The 18,904-nt window shown below is 41.4% G+C and overlaps 2 protein-coding genes and 1 long non-coding RNA gene across 3 annotated transcripts; 1 reads left to right on the forward strand and 2 right to left on the reverse strand.

The window, feature by feature from the left end:
- Positions 1 to 233: 233 nt before the first annotated feature.
- Positions 234 to 1,013, reverse strand: LOC131436639 (uncharacterized). The gene is made up of 2 exons (XR_009230652.1): positions 619 to 1,013; positions 234 to 558 (listed from the first exon to the last, which is right to left on the reverse strand). It is a non-coding gene; the product is annotated as an uncharacterized LOC131436639 (long non-coding RNA).
- Positions 1,014 to 9,439: 8,426 nt separating this feature from the next.
- On the reverse strand, positions 9,440 to 11,954 carry LOC131437500 (partner of Y14 and mago). Its single transcript, XM_058606886.1, has 3 exons — positions 11,551 to 11,954; positions 11,068 to 11,489; positions 9,440 to 10,830 (listed from the first exon to the last, which is right to left on the reverse strand). Exons 1-3 carry the CDS (start codon positions 11,576 to 11,578, stop codon positions 10,558 to 10,560), a joined length of 723 nt encoding a protein of 240 aa, XP_058462869.1. The 5' UTR covers positions 11,579 to 11,954; the 3' UTR covers positions 9,440 to 10,557.
- A 268-nt stretch (positions 11,955 to 12,222) lies between these two features.
- On the forward strand, positions 12,223 to 18,904 carry LOC131434223 (uncharacterized). Its single transcript, XM_058600877.1, has 3 exons — positions 12,223 to 12,615; positions 12,680 to 12,748; positions 12,809 to 18,904. The coding sequence occupies exon 3, from the start codon at positions 12,905 to 12,907 to the stop codon at positions 18,902 to 18,904; it is 6,000 nt and encodes a 1,999-aa protein (XP_058456860.1). The 5' UTR covers positions 12,223 to 12,615; positions 12,680 to 12,748; positions 12,809 to 12,904.

Consider the following 18,904-nt stretch of genomic DNA (forward strand, 5'->3'; position numbering starts at 1 on the left):
AGCCTTGCGAACTGCGATTAATCGGACAAACTAGCACCTATATCCAAGGACTTCAAAAACAACAACGATACCAAAAATCCCGAAAAAAAACACAAAGACGAAAACGATACAAAGAAAGCTGATAACGAAGCTTTCAACAACAGAAACAGCGATGACGAATCAATGGATGAATGCGCGATAAGTGAACCGATAGCCCATGGATGTTTGTTCTCTATGCTTTAAATAATACAGTGTCCTTTTATAGCCGCACCGAAGGCATAGAATATGGGACTTTGAATATTCGTTCTTATTTCCTACAATCATCGCCACCACTGTCTTGCAAATACCAAACTGAACCAGGATCCATCCCTGTGCTGCTCTTCATATTGCTGATCTGTCGTCATACGGGCTCGGGCCAATTCCAGAACCAATCTGAGAATAACAGCTACGATCATTACCATCAGAAGGAACCCAAGCAGCATCAAACAGTCCAAAGTGGTAATATTTGTTTCGATCACCTGTTCTACCACAACGTCATCGCTCATTGTTCGAAAGGTTGGTGACAATTTGATGGTCGGACTACAAGTTCAAGTGATAGTGGTCACTGAGTGCATCCGGGCGTTAGGAAATTCTACTCACTTTGAACTCAAACCTTCTTTTTCGTCATTCGAAGTTTAATATTTAGACAATTTCTTGGTGATCACTCCGCATTACTGCAAAATTTTACCAAAACAAACGTGGTTAGCTTATTTCAAACACACAATAGAACAGTAGAAGAACCGCGAAGACCAGTTTCTCGCGATACAGCATATTGTCACATCAATTATTATTTATAGATTAAATTATCGCCTATATCTCGTCGCGCGCTTGTTAACTTCTATACGTTAATGATAATTCTCTCCGATGCTGTTGGGACAACCGCACTCGAAACACTATATTGTGATATATTGAGCGACATACTCCGATTAAGCGCTTATGTCCGTCAGAACAGGTCACTTGAACTTGAGCTTGAACTAAATTAGTTGATTTCAAAGTGATAAGTCGCTTCTTCAAGGAACGGCAAATAAAAACAAACTTCGTGCAGTGCGCCAATATAAATCAACTTAGACCACTCGGCGCTAAGCTAATCAATCATTATTTTGATTAATTACATCTATGTACTGTACAATAGGGCGTGATTGCGAAGGCCTAGTCGCAGGTAACGATGATTGAGGGTCATGTAGTCGATCTTAAAGTGTCATGATTTTGGTTTGATTGTATCATTAGGTTTTTTACCGTCACTGCTAACCTCAATCGTAAGAACACATTTCAACAGTCCAGCAGTACTGTTTGTAAACAGAGATTTGTTTTGTTTGTCTGTTAACATTTGGATGAGATCATTTACGGTCCATATCGTCTAAATAGAGTTTTAAAACATTTGTTCACGATTGGATACGGTTTGTTTTTGAGATTTATTAAATAAATGTGACTAGTTGCAAAGTGTAAAGATGATTGTTTAAGACGTGTTCTTCGATTTTTGTTTAAGCTTGTTTGTGAACAGTACCGCTGAACTGTTAAGGATGAATGCTTGTTCAATTAGGTTTTTCACCGTCACTGCTAACCTCAATCGGATGAACACATTTTGACAGTTCAGCAGTACTGTTTGTAAACAGAAATTTCCTTTGTTTGTTTATTGCCAAATTGGATCAGACCATTTACGGTCCGTATCGCCTAAATAAAGTTTTAAAACATTTGTTCACGATTGAATACGGTTCGTTTTTGATATTTATTAAATAAAAGTGACTAGTTGCAAAGTGTAAAGATGATTGTTTTAGATGTGCTCTTCAAATTTTTGTTTAAGCTTGTTTGTAAACAGTACCGCTGAACTGTCAAGGATGAATACTTGTTCATTTGTGTCGTCACGATAAAAAGAGGTAATTAGGTTTTGCACGAACGTGACATAACCTCACAAAAATGAACAGAATGAACTTTTTTGACAGTCAACGTGAACTTGTTTACAGGTTAAAAGTTCATCAGAAGTTCATCGTTCGAATGTAAAAATTGCAAGTCGCCTCACACTCAACAGATTCATACATATATCGCTTCTTGATACTGGAAACCCATACAGGGCAATCCTTTTAATTATTTTCACTGTGGAATACGTTTTTAACAGGCACTTTTTCGTCATTTTTTAAATTTTTAACTTGCAGTCGCAAAACAAAACAAGTACACGTCAACTGTCAAAGATGAACTTGATTAATCGGCAGTTCATTTGTGTCATCATCGTGCAAAACCTAATTAGGTTTTGCACTTTTTTTGACAGTCGCCATGTATTTGTTTACAGTTTAAAAGTTCATCAGAGGTTCATCATTTGAATATAAAAATTGCAAGCCGCCTCACACTAAACAGATTTATACAAATATCGCTCCTTGATGCTGGAAACGCGTACAGGGTAATCTTTTTAGTTTTTTTCACTGTGAAACACGTTTTTAACAGGCACTTTTTTTTCACGACACAAATGAACTGCCGATGAATCAAGTTCATCTTTGACAGTTGTCGTGTACTTGTTTTGTTTTGCGACTGCAAATTAAAAATTGAAAAAATGACGAAAAAGTTCCTGTTAAAAACGTATTCCACAGTGAAAATAACTAAAAAGATTGCCCTGTATGTATTTCCAGCATCAAGGAGCGATTTATGTATGAATCTGTTGAGTGTGAGGCGACTTGCAATTTTTACATTCGAACGATGAACTTCTGATGAACTTTTAAACTGTAAACAAGTACATGTCGACTGTCAAAACAAGTTCATTCTGTTTATTTTTGTGAGGTTATGTCATGTTCGTGCAAAACCTAATTAGGTTTTGCACGATGACGACACAAATGAACTGCCGATGAATCAAGTTCATCTTTGACAGTTGCCGTATACTTGTTTTGTTTTGCGACTGCAAGTTAAAAATTGAAAAAAATGACGAAAAAGTGCCTGCTAAAAACGTATTCCACAGTGAAAATGACTAAAAAGATTGTCCTGTATGTGTTTCCAGCATCAAGGAGCGATATATGTATGAATCTGTTGAGTGTGAGGCGACTTGCAACTTTTACATTCGAACGATGAACTTCTGATGAACTTTTGAACTGTAAACAAGTACACGTCGACTGTCAAAACAGTTCATTCTGTTCATTTATGTGAGGTTATGTCATGTTCGTGCAAAACCTAATTAGGTTTTGCACGATGACGACACAAATGAATTGCCGATGAATCAAGTTCATCTTTGACAGTTGCCGTGTACTTGTTTTGTTTTGTGACTGCAAGGTAAAAATTGAAAAATGACGAAAAAGTTCCTGTTAAAAAAGAATTCCACAGTGAAAATAACTAGAAAAGATTGACCTGTATGTGTTTCCAGCATCAAGGAGCGATATATGTATAAATCTGTTGAGTGTGAGGTGACTTGCAATTTTTACATTCGAACGATTAACTTCTGATGAACTTTTAAACTGTAAACAAGTACACGTCGACTGTCAAAATAAGTTCATTCTGTTCATTTTGTGAGGTTATGGCATGTTCGTGCAAAACCTAATTGCAGCTAGTGAACTATTTCTACGAAGGGGGCATTCGCCCCGGGCGCAACGTTTTAAGGGGGGCGGCAAAGGAAACCTTAGGACCTTTTTTTGTTTTGCTCGTCCAAGTCATTTTTCAGGAGTTGAAGTTCAGCTTCATTTTGTTTGTTCACTTCACCAACGGTGGGGACGGCAAATCTCTTATTTGGCCCCGGGCGCCAAATTTCGTCAGTACGCCACAGAGGATTTTTAAATTGAAGTTAGAAAAATATATAAGAAAATTTTAAAAACTTACATGTCAAACCCACCCCGAAAACACATTATATAGCGATTTGGATGAATATCGACCGAAACCCGAAGGTCACCTTATACCGTTTTTGTTTTTGAACCTAGACGCAGGCGACTCTGACTCCGAGTAAAACAAACACGTGGTACGCGCCCTAAACAACAACTCATGAAAAAAAAATAAACAAACTTGCGTGGATGCGTGGTGCGACCCGAGAAAATTTTCAGAGCGAAACTACGCGATTGGAGTCCGATCTAGAGGTTGCTAAAACAAACATATCAAACGTTGTTTGGGTGACTCTGGGTCAGCTTTCGGGCTGCTCTGATCAATAAACGAATACGGTATTAGATTTAAAGAATTCCATAACTACAAGTTATTGGTCTACAGTAAATTTTGAAAAGATGCCCTAATGTAAAGTAGCGTAATCATGTCAAAATACAGAAAACATATTATAGATGATTTATGTAGATTTACATACTTAATGGAGGTAAACTTCACAATGATTTTGATTTTCATTTATACCGAAATGCAATAAAACGATTGTTCCATGATTCATTATGTATTTAGTTATAGAGCTAGGACAATTTTACGAACAAATACTACTAATTTATAATGCAATTTGGTTTTATATAAGCCTTAAATTTTGCCATTTTGGATATTGTAAATCTGTTGGTATAAAAGATAAGGAGGTTTATGCCTTTTGGAAAAAGAGGTTATAAATTTCATCTCCAGAAGGCTTATCTTTACTAACAAAGAAGCGAATAAGTAAATGTATAATCAATTATCATCAAAGAATCAAGTTGTCAATTTTACTTATTTGCTAGCAATCTAAGCACTTAAACTTGGATGAGTTTTTTTTTTAATATAGTGCATCCTTCATAATCATAAACTTGTATTTATATGCAGAGTTGCAATTTGTCAGTCACGTCGAATGACCTTGATAAACTGACTAAAATCATCGTCAACTGTAATCTGTACCGTAAAGGGGACTGGCAAATGAGATATTCGATAGTTCTATAACCAAGTAAAAGTGTACTCAGTCAAAGACAGGTGACTCTTTTTGTTTTCTCTCGCATTCTCCTATTCCCTGTTGAAATAAAAGATAGTTCTAACATAAAGATAAATCCATAAGACTCATTATTCTTTGCAAAAAGTCGTGGGACTTGAAGTTTATTGGAGTAAATGAATATATTTCAATGTTTACGCTGTTCGACTATTATCTAGTCAATCAAGCTGTGACAGGAAAAATGAAGATAATATCAATTCCATCGGCAATTAATGAGCGTCCTGACAAGTGAAATATTAAGAGATTTTAAGAGCAAATTCAGCAGCTGAAAGATTCATATGGGTGGTCTATAATGTAAATGAAACTGAAAAAACGTGTTTAATCTACCTAGAAGTGAGATAATACCTTTTTTTCAATCCGCATGTGTTTTTGCATGAATATTCTTCGGTGTTTAGGTTTTCATGACATTATTTCAATGACCGTCGTTTTAAGCGACAATTTGAGATTTTAATCACTCATTACTCTTTAATGGCGAAACTGCAAATCGGATCGAATTTGAATCTAAAAGTGTGATAATCGATTAAATATTCCATGATATGTCGAAGAAAGTTCCACTTTATAGTTTACGGAAATTTAAGGTACTTCCAGAGCCGGTATTCAGGAACCAGCATAACTCTAACCGATTCGTATGCCCATATGATGAATAAATTGCAATATTTTTGAGTCTGACTTTAAAGCTTTTCGGGATTATCATCTCCTATATCGCTTTGAATTTTAAAAATTCATCATCCTACAATTCCAGAATCGGAAGTCAGAATTGGATAAAATTGGATTTATTTTAATTTGAACTTTTGTTTTTGAAATTCGATTTGGCTTTTTTTTGAGAAAACGATTGAGCTTTGAGAAACGATTTGATACTGGAACCGGAATTCTAAAATCGGTATGGTCGAAGTCAGATAAATTCACCTGAGTAGCTGTATAGTTTACATTTGTTTCAAAATGTTTGAAAATCAGTGTAGACATCTTTGAGAAATCGTAGCACGAATTAAATTTTTGGGTGCCTTCTAAATCAAAAACTGAATACCACCCAAACTGAAATAAGTTTATTTGGTTATCGACTATCCATATCTGTTAATCATCCTGTATCCCTGAAACCGGAAGTTGGATCTGACCGAAAAGCAAGATGTTTTATAGAATCTTGAAACTTTTCAATTGAATCTTATATGATTCTTAGATTTCATTTGAATCTTATATCGGTTCAGCCATCTGCGAGAAGAATAAGTCACACAATTTTGATTTCGTTTCACATATCATCCTGTAGTTCCGGAACCACACACACGCATTTTCTGATTTCGACGAACTGATTCGAATGGTATATGGATGTTTTGTTCTTCCAGCATTTGTTGCTGTAAGTAGTTTAAAACAATATAGTTATGGAATTGCTTTCAACTCGAAAATTATATGGTTTATATATGTCATATTCGAACGATTATGTTGCCAAAAACGAACCGTGCTTAAATCGGTCCGAGGCTAAATGTCATGAAAAAGGATGCTGTACACAGTCTTTTAGGTACTTAGAAACAATTGTATGTAACAGTATAAAAATCGCGTTTTACGTTGCTTCCAAGCATTGCTTTGTCATACAGCGCTCAAAACTTCTACTGCTGGAATAGGGGGGAAAGTCGTTTACACAAAAATTTCGATATCTCCGTTAAAAATGGACGGATTTTAACAATCTATGGCTTGTTGGATAGCTATTATCGTGCGAAATCTAAGTTTGAAAACATATTGTGTTTTCAAGGTCATTTGTGACAGATACTGTCAAAAAAATGAAAATTTTGACATAAAACTTCGTATAACTCAAAAAGTAAACATCCGATTTCAAAACCATTCAATTTGGTTTTGGGTGACGGGGAAACCTTTCATTTGCGACTAGTTTGATCAAAATCGGTCCAGCCATCTCTGAGATCTCGACCTCTTAGTTGATAACACACATACAGACACACACATACACACGGACATTTGCTCAGTTCGTCGAGCTGAATCGATTGGTATATGTCATTCGGCCCTCCGGGTCTCGGAAAAAATTTCTAAAGTTTGAGCGAATTCAATACCTATTCTTTATATATATAAAAAAAGGTAAAAACGTATCCCCAGCAATCCGTTTTAGTTTTATTTATTCGACCAGTTCTACTGTCAAATTTAAAACTGGTATACATTGCCGTTCTATTTTTTCTATATTTGAAACACAGATAAAACGCTGCTGGGGGTGCAAGTTTATTTTGTTATAATTTCTAGATTTAAATTTCAAAACTGACATAAATTATGCATCTAGAACTAGAACACTCCTGAATATGCCCTAAGGTTTGACATACCGGCTCTCTGACATTCAATACATAATGATTTGTAGAGCCTGGTTGGCAGCTGTCCAGTGACACCCACTTGTACGCGGTAGGCAGATTTCCCCCAGGCGGCTGACCGTTTCTGGCAGAGAATTTCGCCTAGCGGTTATTATCGGTTCTGTTTCTGTCGGATTCTTGCGATACAAGATTGGCACAACCGTTTTGAATCGGTTCTACATTTTTAGTGTCTTGGTCTTAGTTTTTCAAAAAAAAGTACATAAGAAAGGCAACAAGTTATTACCCTTCATATATACTAATTATGGAAAATGTTCTTTATAATAACATTGCTTTATCACTATCAAACATACCAATATTTCAATCTCATTTACCTCGTCTCAAGATTCGTTTTTGTATGTACGTGCGGGATTGACAAATATCAAATGAAGTCGAATAAAAAACAAAAAGAAAAAAATAGGAAGAGAAATAAACAAGCCACGTACGGCGAGACTCAATTTCGCCTGGACAATTTTGACAGCAACCGGAATGCAGCCAGCCTTCTGACGGTTGCCAGAATTTCTCACAAGCGGGCATAAGCTATCCAATCTTTATAGTACAATGTTGCTAGTTGACGGTGACGGATATCAGCTCTGTTCATATTTGAAGAATAGTCAGATTTATTCCATTTTCAATGTCATTGTGCTCGGTCGTGTCTTGTACACAACCGTATATTTTTTATTCTTTTAAACAATTTTTTTGTAACGTACGAATGCTAAAATGGTTCAGGTTTTTATAAATGACCCTATAAATTGTTTATTTTCTGCAACCATGTCCCTACATACTTTTTTGTTGCTGAATCTCGCCTAATTGATTGCCGAGATTTTCACCGCCGAGTACTCGGTAATCATCTTGGCCAAAGATTAAATTGCTGAATCGCCATAATCGCAAATTTGCCAAACGTCAGGTATTACTGGAATTGTCAGCAAAAAGTTCGGTGTAACCTTTACCCGATCCTGTCAGCTTGGAGTAAAATCAGTCTTCATTCAGTTCGGCAACGCCATCGCACGGCATCACATTCAACATATCATGTCAATTGTATGGCTATTTTGGCGCGCACGAATTTGACATTTCCCTTCGCTACTTCTATGTACGAGATTCGATGCGGACTCCTGAGGGCGCCATGCTCGCAAACAAGGATGTTGCCAACGATTTCTTCGGGAAATGTGAGAGCTGGATGTCTTGTTAATATGATGTCCTTGCCTTTACTAGATGTTCGGTAAAAGCTACAAAGTGTAATTTGTGAATTACTAAGCTTTCAGTAATTGAAAGTAAACAAAGAATTCGTTTATTTTGTCTTTAAATTGTGAACATTCAACTGGTGATCAAGATTTCATAATATTTTCGTAGCCGTCTTGAGATAGTTTAAATATGATCAGTGTCTAACGGGGAAACAGATTGGAAAACATTGAACACAATCTCGGCAAACGCATTTGCTGATTTCAGAATAATTGATAATCACTGATGAATTCAGCACAATATTTTACCAAAATCTCGGCAAAAACATGCACTTTTGCCGAAAAATCAGTCTCTACCAAACGAATCTCGGAAAACATAATATTGATTACTGAGCAATCAGCAAAGTTGTATGCTGCCAATCTGCCTCGGCATATTACTTTACCGAGCTCGAAAATTGATTTCAAATGTGTAGACTCGCTGCTCGGGATTCGACGTATTATTTTTATCCAAGCGAACAACATTTCGATTTGTTGAAACATGTGGCTATATTTTTATCCTACTAAACGAACAAATAAATATATCAAAAAAATGCAACCACGGAAAAGCACACAGCTTATTACAATCCGAAAATTTAGTTGATTTAAAATAAATAATTAAAAATTTTCGTTCTAACTTCTAACAGAGAAACTCTCATTGGTTTATGTTACCTTATGAAATGTTCACGTCTTCGTAATTTGGTAAAATATAACCAAATTCGGCTAAATTTTCTAACGGGAAGGTAAGACACTAGTAACTCCAGTAGTTTTGAAACATAAACTAGAATCAACCGAGCACTCAAATAAGAAACCATTAACTGCTATTTATGTAGAATGCAGGGAGCCCCTCAACGACGGTTCTAACCAAAACACCATAGAAAACAGCAACTTTGACTACAAATCAATGGACGATGGCGCGGATAGTGAACGAATGGAATTTTAGGAATGGAAAAAGGAATGAAGTAATAAAACACAAACTTACATTGATCGGGTCACACTGAAGCGCTAGTAATAAATTTAGTGGGTTGATATTCAAACATTTATTTTGACTGTTTTCAATCACTTACGCTCAAACTAATATGTATGTATGTATGTATGCATGCTGATTTATTAACAATCAAAACGCTTTTCTGCATGTAATCGTTTCACGTTTTTGATGAAGTATTTTAAAGTGTTGCTCATCCTGTTAAAAATTTAAAAAAAATCGCACTATGCTGTAATTCATTTTAACTAGATGTATGTATTTTAAGAAAATGTCTACGCTCTGTTGTTTTCTGATTAGGATAGTACTCAGGTGAAGGCTTCGTTTTCCCTTTTTTAATTTAAGTATTACTCGAATTTCGTGCTTTCTACACTTCGAGAGTTACTAGTACAAACGGTGATAAGGTCTAACCATTTCTATCACCTAAATATCCACACAGTGATAATTGGAAAGTTGGAAGTTTGATTGTATTTGGAAAAGTATCTGTCCTCTGTATGGGCGTTTAGATTTGAGTAACATTTTTCACCCTACAGTTTTACTTTTTTTTAAATGAACATTCGTTTGGTCTACATTTATATTATCCAATTACCATAGTTGTTTTGGATTTTTGTCCCTTTAGGAATTACCATACTAGGTAAAATTATATTGGTGCGGAAAAGTGCCGTTAAAAACGAGACTGCATTCAACAATGTTTCAAAATATATTCTTAAATTGTATTTATAACTGCTAAGCTATGCAGGCATGATATTTTTATACATAATTTCACTTAATAGAATTACATGTACAATCGATTAAAACATTGATATTTTTAGCTGTTGTAAAGAGAAAAAAATAGCTGATTGTATCTTCAACAGAAGGAACTTTCAAAAAATCTATAAAAAAAATGAAAACTGATAAAATTTATAGATTTCACAGTATTTAGGAGTTTTATCAGATTTGTGGGAAGAAAATGCTTTCTAAAATATCTCACACTATAAGAGCTTAAATTGCGAATCCCTATCAGTTCCCTAACTGGACTTTTATTTGTATGTAGCGTATCTCTTCGTTTGTACACAGAGAATATCAGTTCATCCGTCTCAAGCTGGCGCCGGCGACGGAGACATGAGTAGTGGTGGTGCTGGAGCTGGCCGTTAGAACAGCGCTACTAGCGGAGGCCTGTCATCATTTTGGCATACATCGTTCCAGTTCTTCAATCTCTTTTAGGATTTCCGGTTTTCGCTTGGCTTTTTCGATTTGGTCCTTGTCTGGACGGGGATTTTCATTCGTTCGTAACCGATCTTCGATGACTTCAATTTCGCGAATCTTCTTGCGTAGTTTACGGAGTTTTTTGCTGAGATCGGAATGTCCGTCATTGGCGTTACTGTTAGACAATTGGAGCTCGCCAATCGCCTTTGTTACATCGTTCAGTTGGTGCTGCGGTTTGATTTTTTGTTCCTATTATAGAGATAAATGATACTTAGTTTTTGTTGAACGACAATGGTCCAGGGTTCAGTTCTATATTATATTGTAAATCATTTTTAGACGATTATACTATGTTAGTCACTAGTGATATGATGGAAATAAAATGTAATTGCGAATAAATGCCAGGCTTATGAATATTATAAAATACGCCAGAGCAGAGCATAGAAAGTTCGACAGTAAGAAACTGATAACTAAGAACCAAACATTTACCTGTTGTTGCTGTTGCACTTGACGGGATAGCTTCTGTTCCTCCTTTTGTTTTTGTTCTAGCAGGACATCTGGTAATTCGACTGCTTTCTTTTTCGATTTAACATTTGCCGGACGAGATTTTTGCGTTGGCTGGTGTGCTTTATTATCATCGTGTAATATCAGAAGGCCAGGAGGATTCTGATGCGTTCTCCGCGCTGCTTCCGCTTCGCGCTGTTGTTTCATGCGCTGCTCCTTTTCTCGTTTCTCTTTTGCTTTATGGATCATTTCCGGTGGAAGACCAGGCGGAAGGGATGGCTTTTGCGCAAATAATTTACCTTTGCTCTCGTACAGAGGCACCTCTTCCTGGGGAACATAACCATCTCGAATACGCCTCGGTTTGCGCCAAGTTCCGTCTGGTCGTTGTGTGGCAGGAATAAATTTTCCTAAAAAGTAAATTTACCGTGTGAACTCTCTGAATTATCACACCCAAATAGATCGAATAACCTTGACTATCAGTCGCGTAGGTGGTCATTTCGTTTTGCAAACTACTTTCGCAGGCAATTTTTGTCCGATTTTGAGATTTTATCACATTGAAAAATGACAGAGATGAGAATCGGACAAAACACCACACACAGAGGTTTGTCTCACTTTAGGGGGCGAATGCTTGAGTAAAGCGCCAACTTTTTTGTACCCATACGTGGGTTTGTTTTCAATCAGAATTTATTGAAATTATTATTTTTCGGTTCTTAAGCAAAAGTACTGATAACCGAAAGATGTAAAGAGTCGAAATAAATGCATTAATTCAGGATAATACAATTTTTCTTGTGGTCAAAAGTTTATTCTTGCACTTTGCTTTTACTTTCCTCGATACGATCGCATCCACCGTCAATCACGTAAAAACAACACAATAAGAAGAGGATGACATAAAAATGACATCTGGCCCTGAAGCTGAGCTTGCCGAGGAGCGTCCATACGGTTAAGTTTGATAATCTACACTGATAAAAATTTGCACGATCGACTCATATGTAAACACCACCAATTTAATATGCTTTTCCATTTCAATACATAACCGAAGCGATTTGTTTCAAGATTTCATTGCAAATTCACTAAGAGGCGAGATTGGATTACTTTTCACTTAGCTTTGATGTGTTTTTCTTCGGATATGATGTGTGTTCGGGACAACACCTTCGGCAACACTGCCGGCGGCCGATGCGGTGGATGTGGTTGACGTATAGACCGGCGGCGGCTAAACTGGGCCGATATGACGTACGATCGGTGTGAGGCAGAATGAAAAGGTAAACAAAGTTTGGAACAGCAGCACGTTGGGAAGATTAAATTTGTTTGATTTGCTAAAATTATAAGTTTAATCATTGTTTTGCGATTAAAATCGAAGTTATTATCAGTTATCGATTGCTGGTATTTAAATAATTAGCAGGTAAATGGTGATCTAGTGAGATTAAACATCGTTACTAATTATGCTAATCTAAAATAGTACGGACGGAGATAATAAAAGTACGGTAGAAGTACGGAACAGTTGGCGGAAATATTAAGAAGTTTTCCACTGTTAGGGTGAGTTAAAACTTAAAAATAAGGTAAAATAGACATTACAAAACAAGCTAAAATATTTATGCAGGATCGCAGTACTGGCTGTGCATTCGTTAAAAAGGGAAAGAAGCCTAAAAAGAGGAGAAGAAAACTAATCGTAAGTAAAGTGAAGAACATGTAACATAACCTAGAAGCTAAAGTTAAATTAAAATTGCAGCTTTGATCTGCATCTGAAACGGGCAGATTCATCGAAAGTTTTACTTGGTGTAAATCCGAACAAAATCAAAGGATTAATCGGACCAGTTCTCGAAGGATGGCTTCGGATTCCCTGATGAACGAATCGTTGGCGACTTGCCTGATGTGTGGCGGTCCGGAAGAGGATGATACCCACATGGTGAGCTGCAACGAGTGCAAACTGTGGGCGCATTTCAAGTGCGCAAAAGTTACCGAAGAGGTAAAAAAGGTGGATTGGTATTGCCATAAGTGTATAGCATCACGAGATTCACTGTTGGACGTACCGAAGCCGAAGAAAGGCTCGAAGAAGGGCTCTAAGAAGGGCGATACGGATTCAGTTCACAGCGCAGGATCTTCGGTTGCCAAGCACGTTGAGCAACTAGAGCAGGAGCACAAAGAGCGAGAGGAAGCTATGTTCAACGACTTGACAATACGAACGAAGAAACTGGAATTGAGCCGTAAGCTGAAACAAAAGCAACTGCTGCTTGAGAAGGAGATGCGTGAAAAGGAGCTCGAATTGGAGCGCGAGATGCAAGATCTTCAGCTGAAGCAAGAGCAGGAATTGCTAGACCGACAGCTGGCCGCGGAGAAGGAGTTCTTTGAGAAGAGACAAGAAATTCGGCGGAAGAGGGAAGAGAGCCTGCAGAAGGTCAAAGAGTCATCGGACAAACCGGCCACTGGCGGAGGTAAACCGGCCGGCAAGGCGGGCAAGGGTGGCAAACTGGTTCTGGCAGGTGGAGCTGGTGTGAGCGAGAAAAAGCCGAACATTCCAGCTGGTTCGGCAAGCCTGGTACAAAGCTGGCTCTTGGAGCACCTTCTGAAGGGCAATCAGCTACCGGAAGAACAGCCGGAAGAGTCTGAATCGTCCGACAGTGAGGAGGACGAAACGGATGATGATTCGGAGGAAGATTCTGATCCGGAAGAAGCACGTCGACCGGATGAACCAGAACTTTCAAAGCCGGCACCAAGCACAGTCGGGTCGAAGAGAAGCAGTGGACACGGGCCGGGGCCGCATGTAAAGGTGACGAAAGACCAACTAGCAGCTCGGCAGGGTGCTTCAAGACATCTGCCAACGTTCAGTGGTGAACCGGAGGTATGGCCGCTGTTTATTAGCAGCTTCGAGTACTCGACTGAAGCGTGCGGATATACGAACATCGACAACCTGAAACGGTTGCAAGACAGTTTGAAGGGGAATGCCCTCGAAGCTGTGCGTAGCCGACTGATACTTCCGGCAAGTGTTCCGGATGTCATCAACGATCTGCGCAACTTATTCGGGAATCCGCAGAAGCTGCTGAAGACGCTGATGGCGAAAGTACGGAACGCGCCAGCACCCAGAATCGACCGTTTGGAATCCTTCATACACTTCGGGATTACGGTCAAACAGCTCTGCGATCATTTGGAAGCTGCTGGATTGAAAAAGCACCTGAGCAATCCAATGTTGGTCGACGAGCTGGTAGAGAAGTTGCCCACCAGTTACAAGCTGGACTGGGTAAGATATAAACGAGGCAAACGCGGTGCTTCGCTGAAGACGTTCTCCGGTTTTATGCAGGACATAGTGGCAGACGTGTCCGAGGTATCGGATTTTCCCAGTTGTTCGCGAAGTGAACCGGCGCGTACTGGAAAAGAGAAATCCCGGAAGAAGGAGTTTGTACATCTGCACGATGACTCTAAGAAGGAAGAGCAGAAACCTTCGGAAAGTTCGGAAAGTTCCGGCAAGCCGTGCTGGTATTGTAAGCGTACCGATCATAGGGTTCGGGCTTGCGACGACTTCAAGAAGATGAACGTTTCCGAACGGTTGAAAGCAGTGGAGAAGCTGAAGCTCTGTACGCTCTGCCTGAGTAATCACGGCAACAGCCGCTGTAACTTCAAGCTGCGATGTACCGTGAAGGACTGTGGTGGAAATCACCACCATCTCTTGCATCGTAGAGAAGAGTCGGTGCAGTTGATGGAAGTAGCGTGCAATTCGCACAGCGTACACCGTACCGTGATATTCCGTATGGTTCCAGTGACGCTGATCGTGGGAAAGTTAGCTGTGAGAACGTTAGCTTTTCTGGATGAAGGATCGACTACTACGCTGATGGAGGAGAGGATTGCTGGAAAGCTTAAGGCGAAGGGCAAGGCTGAACCCTTGATAGTATCATGGACCGGTGATATAAAACGCCACGAAAATGGCTCCCGTATAATAAACCTGCAGATCACGGCAAACGGAAGCAGTGAGCCGTTGCCACTGAAGAACGTGCGTACGGTGTCGAAGTTGATGTTGCCGAAGCAGAACGTAAAGTTTGCGGACGTTACAGCACGATATCCGCACCTAGCGGGTTTATCGGTAGCTGATCATTCGTCGGAGGAGCCGGCGATCCTGATTGGGCTGGACAACCTGCATTTGTTTGCGCCATTGGAGTCCCGGGTTGGTAAAGCTGGCGAACCAATTGCCGTGCGGTCGGAGTTGGGTTGGACGGTGTATGGTCCGGAGAAACAGAAGCCATATGCCGAAACGTTCCTCAATCTTCACGTTGCGAAACCAGCAAGTAACCAGGAGCTCCACGATATGATGCGAGAACAGTACGTGCTGGATGAGGTGGGCGTCACTTCGTTTGGAGTACCGGAGTCAGTGGAGGACCAGCGTGCTCGAGCGATCTTGCAGACTACGACGGCGAGAGTAGGCGATCGTTTCCAGACTGGTCTCTTATGGCGCGAAGACGAACGACGATTCCCCGACAGTTATCCGATGGCTGTGCGTCGAATGAAGGCGCTCGAGAGAAAGCTGGAGAAAGACAGTGGACTCAAAGAGAATGTGTGCAGGCAGATTGATGAATATCAAGCCAAGGGATACGCACATAAAGCTACGACGCAGGAGCTTGCAGAAATACCGAGTACAGTAGCTTGGTATCTGCCGCTAAACGTCGTACTGAACCCTCGAAAACCGGATAAGGTACGATTGGTATGGGATGCTGCGGCATCTGTCAACGGTGTGTCGCTCAACACGGAGCTGTTGAAAGGGCCGGATATGCTAGTCTCGCTTCCCGGCGTCATTAGTCGCTTTCGCGAGAGACCGGTTGCCTTCGGAGGTGACATTGCCGAAATGTACCATCAGATCCGGGTCAGACCGGAAGACAAATCTGCCCAGCGCTTCCTGTTTCGGAAGGATCCGGAAGAAAACCCGCAGGTGTACATGATGGATGTACTTACGTTCGGGTCGACGTGCTCTCCCTGCTCGGCACAGTACGTGAAGAATCTAAACGCTGAGCAGTATTCGGCAGAATTCCCGGAAGCAGCGGAGGCGATCCTTCATCGTCACTACGTGGACGATTATTACGACAGTACGGATACAGTCGAAGACGCGATCAGGCGAGCGAAGGAGGTGCAGTATATTCACGATCACGGAGGATTTCACATCAGGAACTGGGTGTCAAACTCCAAGGCGTTTCTCGATGAACTGGGTGAGCGGAAAACGAGCGCAAGCGTACACTTCAACCGGGACAAAACCACCGAGTACGAACGTGTCTTGGGCATCGTCTGGGAGCCGGAGCAGGATGTATTCTCCTTCGCTACATCTTCTAACACGGGGCTCCAAGAAGCTGTGCAGAGCGGAGAGCGCCCAACTAAAAGGAAGGTGCTAAGCTGTGTGATGGCGCTGTTCGACCCACTAGGTCTTCTGTCGCCGTTCACGGTGCTGGGACGAATGCTGGTCCAAGACATTTGGCGACATGGCTGTGACTGGGACGAATGTATCGACAATGTATCCCACCAGAAGTGGACACGCTGGTCCGGCTTGCTATCGGACATCGAGCGGTTTAAAATTCCGCGGTCGTACTTTGGAAGTGCGAAGTCAGGTGAAATCGAAGATGTGCAGCTGCATATATTCACGGATGCCAGCGAAACAGCGTACGGCTGCGTGGCATACTTTCGAGCAGTGATTGGAGGCGAAGTCAGGTGTGCCCTGGTTATGAGTCGGTCAAAGGTGGCACCACTGAAGCAACTGTCAATCCCACGACTAGAGCTTCAAGGTGCGGTTTTGGGAGCAAGGCTGGCACAAACGGTTCAGCAAAATCACAGCCTCCGAATCAGCAAACAGTTCTTTTGGACTGACTCGCAAACTGTTTTGTCCTGGATCCGTTCCGACCAACGCAGATACAAACAGTTTGTCGGATTTCGGATAGGGGAGATTATGAGCTTGACGAAGCTCACTGAATGGTGTTGGGTGCCGACGAAGTTAAACGTCGCAGACCAATTGACCAAGTGGGGCAAAGACCTGGAACTACTTTCGGACAGTTCCTGGGTACGAGGCCCAAACTTTTTATACGAGAAGGAAGAAGATTGGCCGAGGAAAAGTATGCCGCCGGCGAATACGGCGGAAGAGTTGCGGGTACATCTGCTTTTGCACGACGTGGCAGTAGCGGAAAGCTTGCTCGACTTTCGTCGATTTTCGAAGTGGACAGTGCTCGTACGAACCATGGCGACGGTGTATCGGTTTATATCGAATTGCAGAAGGAAGGCCAAGGGTTTGCCGACCGAGACGTTGAGGTCAACGGAAGGCCAGAAACCGACGACCACGAAGAAGGCAATCCGATCGATCCGTGTACCGTTGCGGCAGGAAGAGTATCAGAAGGCAGAGCGGTCGGTGCTGAAGATGGCGCAAGTCGAAGCATACATCGATGAGTTGAAGGTTCTGCTGAAGAATAGAGACCGTCCTACCAGTCAATGGCAGACGGTGGAAAAATCCAGTGCGTTGCACAGGCTAACTCCTTTAGTCGAAGAAGATGGCTTGATTCGTATGGAAGGGCGTTCCGCAAATGCGGAGTTTCTTCCGTTCGACTTGCGGTTTCCAGTCATAGTTCCGGACGAGCATCCAGTTGCGAAGCTTCTAGTGGAACACTACCATAAGCGGTTTGGTCACGGGTACCGCGATACGGTGAAGAACGAGTTGAGGCAGCGATTTCACATTCCGAAAATCAACGCAGTAGTTCGGAAGGTAACATCGTGCTGTGTCTGGTGCAGGGTACATCGCAGTCGTCCACAGGCTCCTCGAATGGCTCCGTTGCCGGTACAAAGGCTGACTCCATATCTCCGAGCGTTCAGTTACGTCGGTGTCGACTATCTGGGTCCCTTCGAGGTGACGGTTGGTCGCAGAAAGGAGAAAAGATGGGTCGTCTTGTTCACCTGCCTGGTGATCAGAGCCGTGCACGTGGAAGTGGCGCATAGTTTGACAACGCAGTCCTGTTTGATGGCGATTAGACGGTTTATTTGTCGGCGCGGAACTCCCATAGAGTTCTTCTCAGACAACGGTACAAATCTACGAGGAGCAAGCAAGGAAATCGTTGGGATCTGTTACACCATCGGATTGGATTGTGCCGACGAATTTACGAACGCGCAAACCAAATGGACGTTCAATCCACCCGCTGCCCCCCACATGGGAGGCGTGTGGGAGCGGCTTGTACGGTCCATCAAAGAAGCACTGCAGGCGTTGAACAACGGGCGACGGTTGACTGATGAAATCTTGCAGACGTCCATCGTTGAAGCTGAAGAGATGGTGAATTCTCGACCACTCACTTACGTTTCGGAACAATCTTCGGAAGCAGAAGTACTGACACCCAACAAGTTCCTGCGAAACTTCTCTCCGATCGACCGGGATGCACTGCCATCGCCGGTGAAAGCAGCAGAAGCTCTTCGGGACTCGTTTAAAAGGTCTCAAGAACTAGCTGAGGAGATGTGGAAGCGCTGGATTACGGAGTACATTCCGACCGTGAACCAGAGAACGAAGTGGTTCAAGGAATCCAGGCCGTTAAAAGCGGGTGATTTGGTGTATGTAGTCGAAGGAACAAGTCGGAAGTCATGGGTTCGCGGAATAGTGGAACAACCGATCGTCGCTGGTGATGGGAGAATACGACAAGCGTTGGTACGCACCAAAAATGGTGTATTCAAGCGTGCGGCAGTCAATCTAGCGGTGTTGGAGCTGGATGATGGTAACACTGGATTGGAAACGGGTTCCCAACCAGGATTACGGGCCGGGGAAATGTTCGGGACAACACCTTCGGCAACACTGCCGGCGGCCGATGCGGTGGATGTGGTTGACGTATAG

Source organism: Malaya genurostris, chromosome 3, assembly GCF_030247185.1.
Source record: "Malaya genurostris strain Urasoe2022 chromosome 3, Malgen_1.1, whole genome shotgun sequence".
Lineage (NCBI taxonomy): Eukaryota > Metazoa > Arthropoda > Insecta > Diptera > Culicidae > Malaya > Malaya genurostris.

What these genes read in the sequence shown, in the direction of transcription:
- LOC131437500 (XM_058606886.1), bottom strand. Translation starts at nt 11,578, where the DNA reads ATGACCACCTACGCGACTGATAGTCAAG. An exon ending in CTACGCGACTGATAGTCAAG is followed by an intron (nt 11,490 to 11,550) that starts GTTATTCGATCT and finishes TTTACTTTTTAG; the next exon opens with GAAAATTTATTCCTGCCACA. An exon ending in AAGTGCAACAGCAACAACAG is followed by an intron (nt 10,831 to 11,067) that starts GTAAATGTTTGG and finishes TCTCTATAATAG; the next exon opens with GAACAAAAAATCAAACCGCA.
- LOC131434223 (XM_058600877.1), top strand. Translation starts at nt 12,905, where the DNA reads ATGGCTTCGGATTCCCTGATGAACGAATCGTTGGCGACTTGCCTGATG.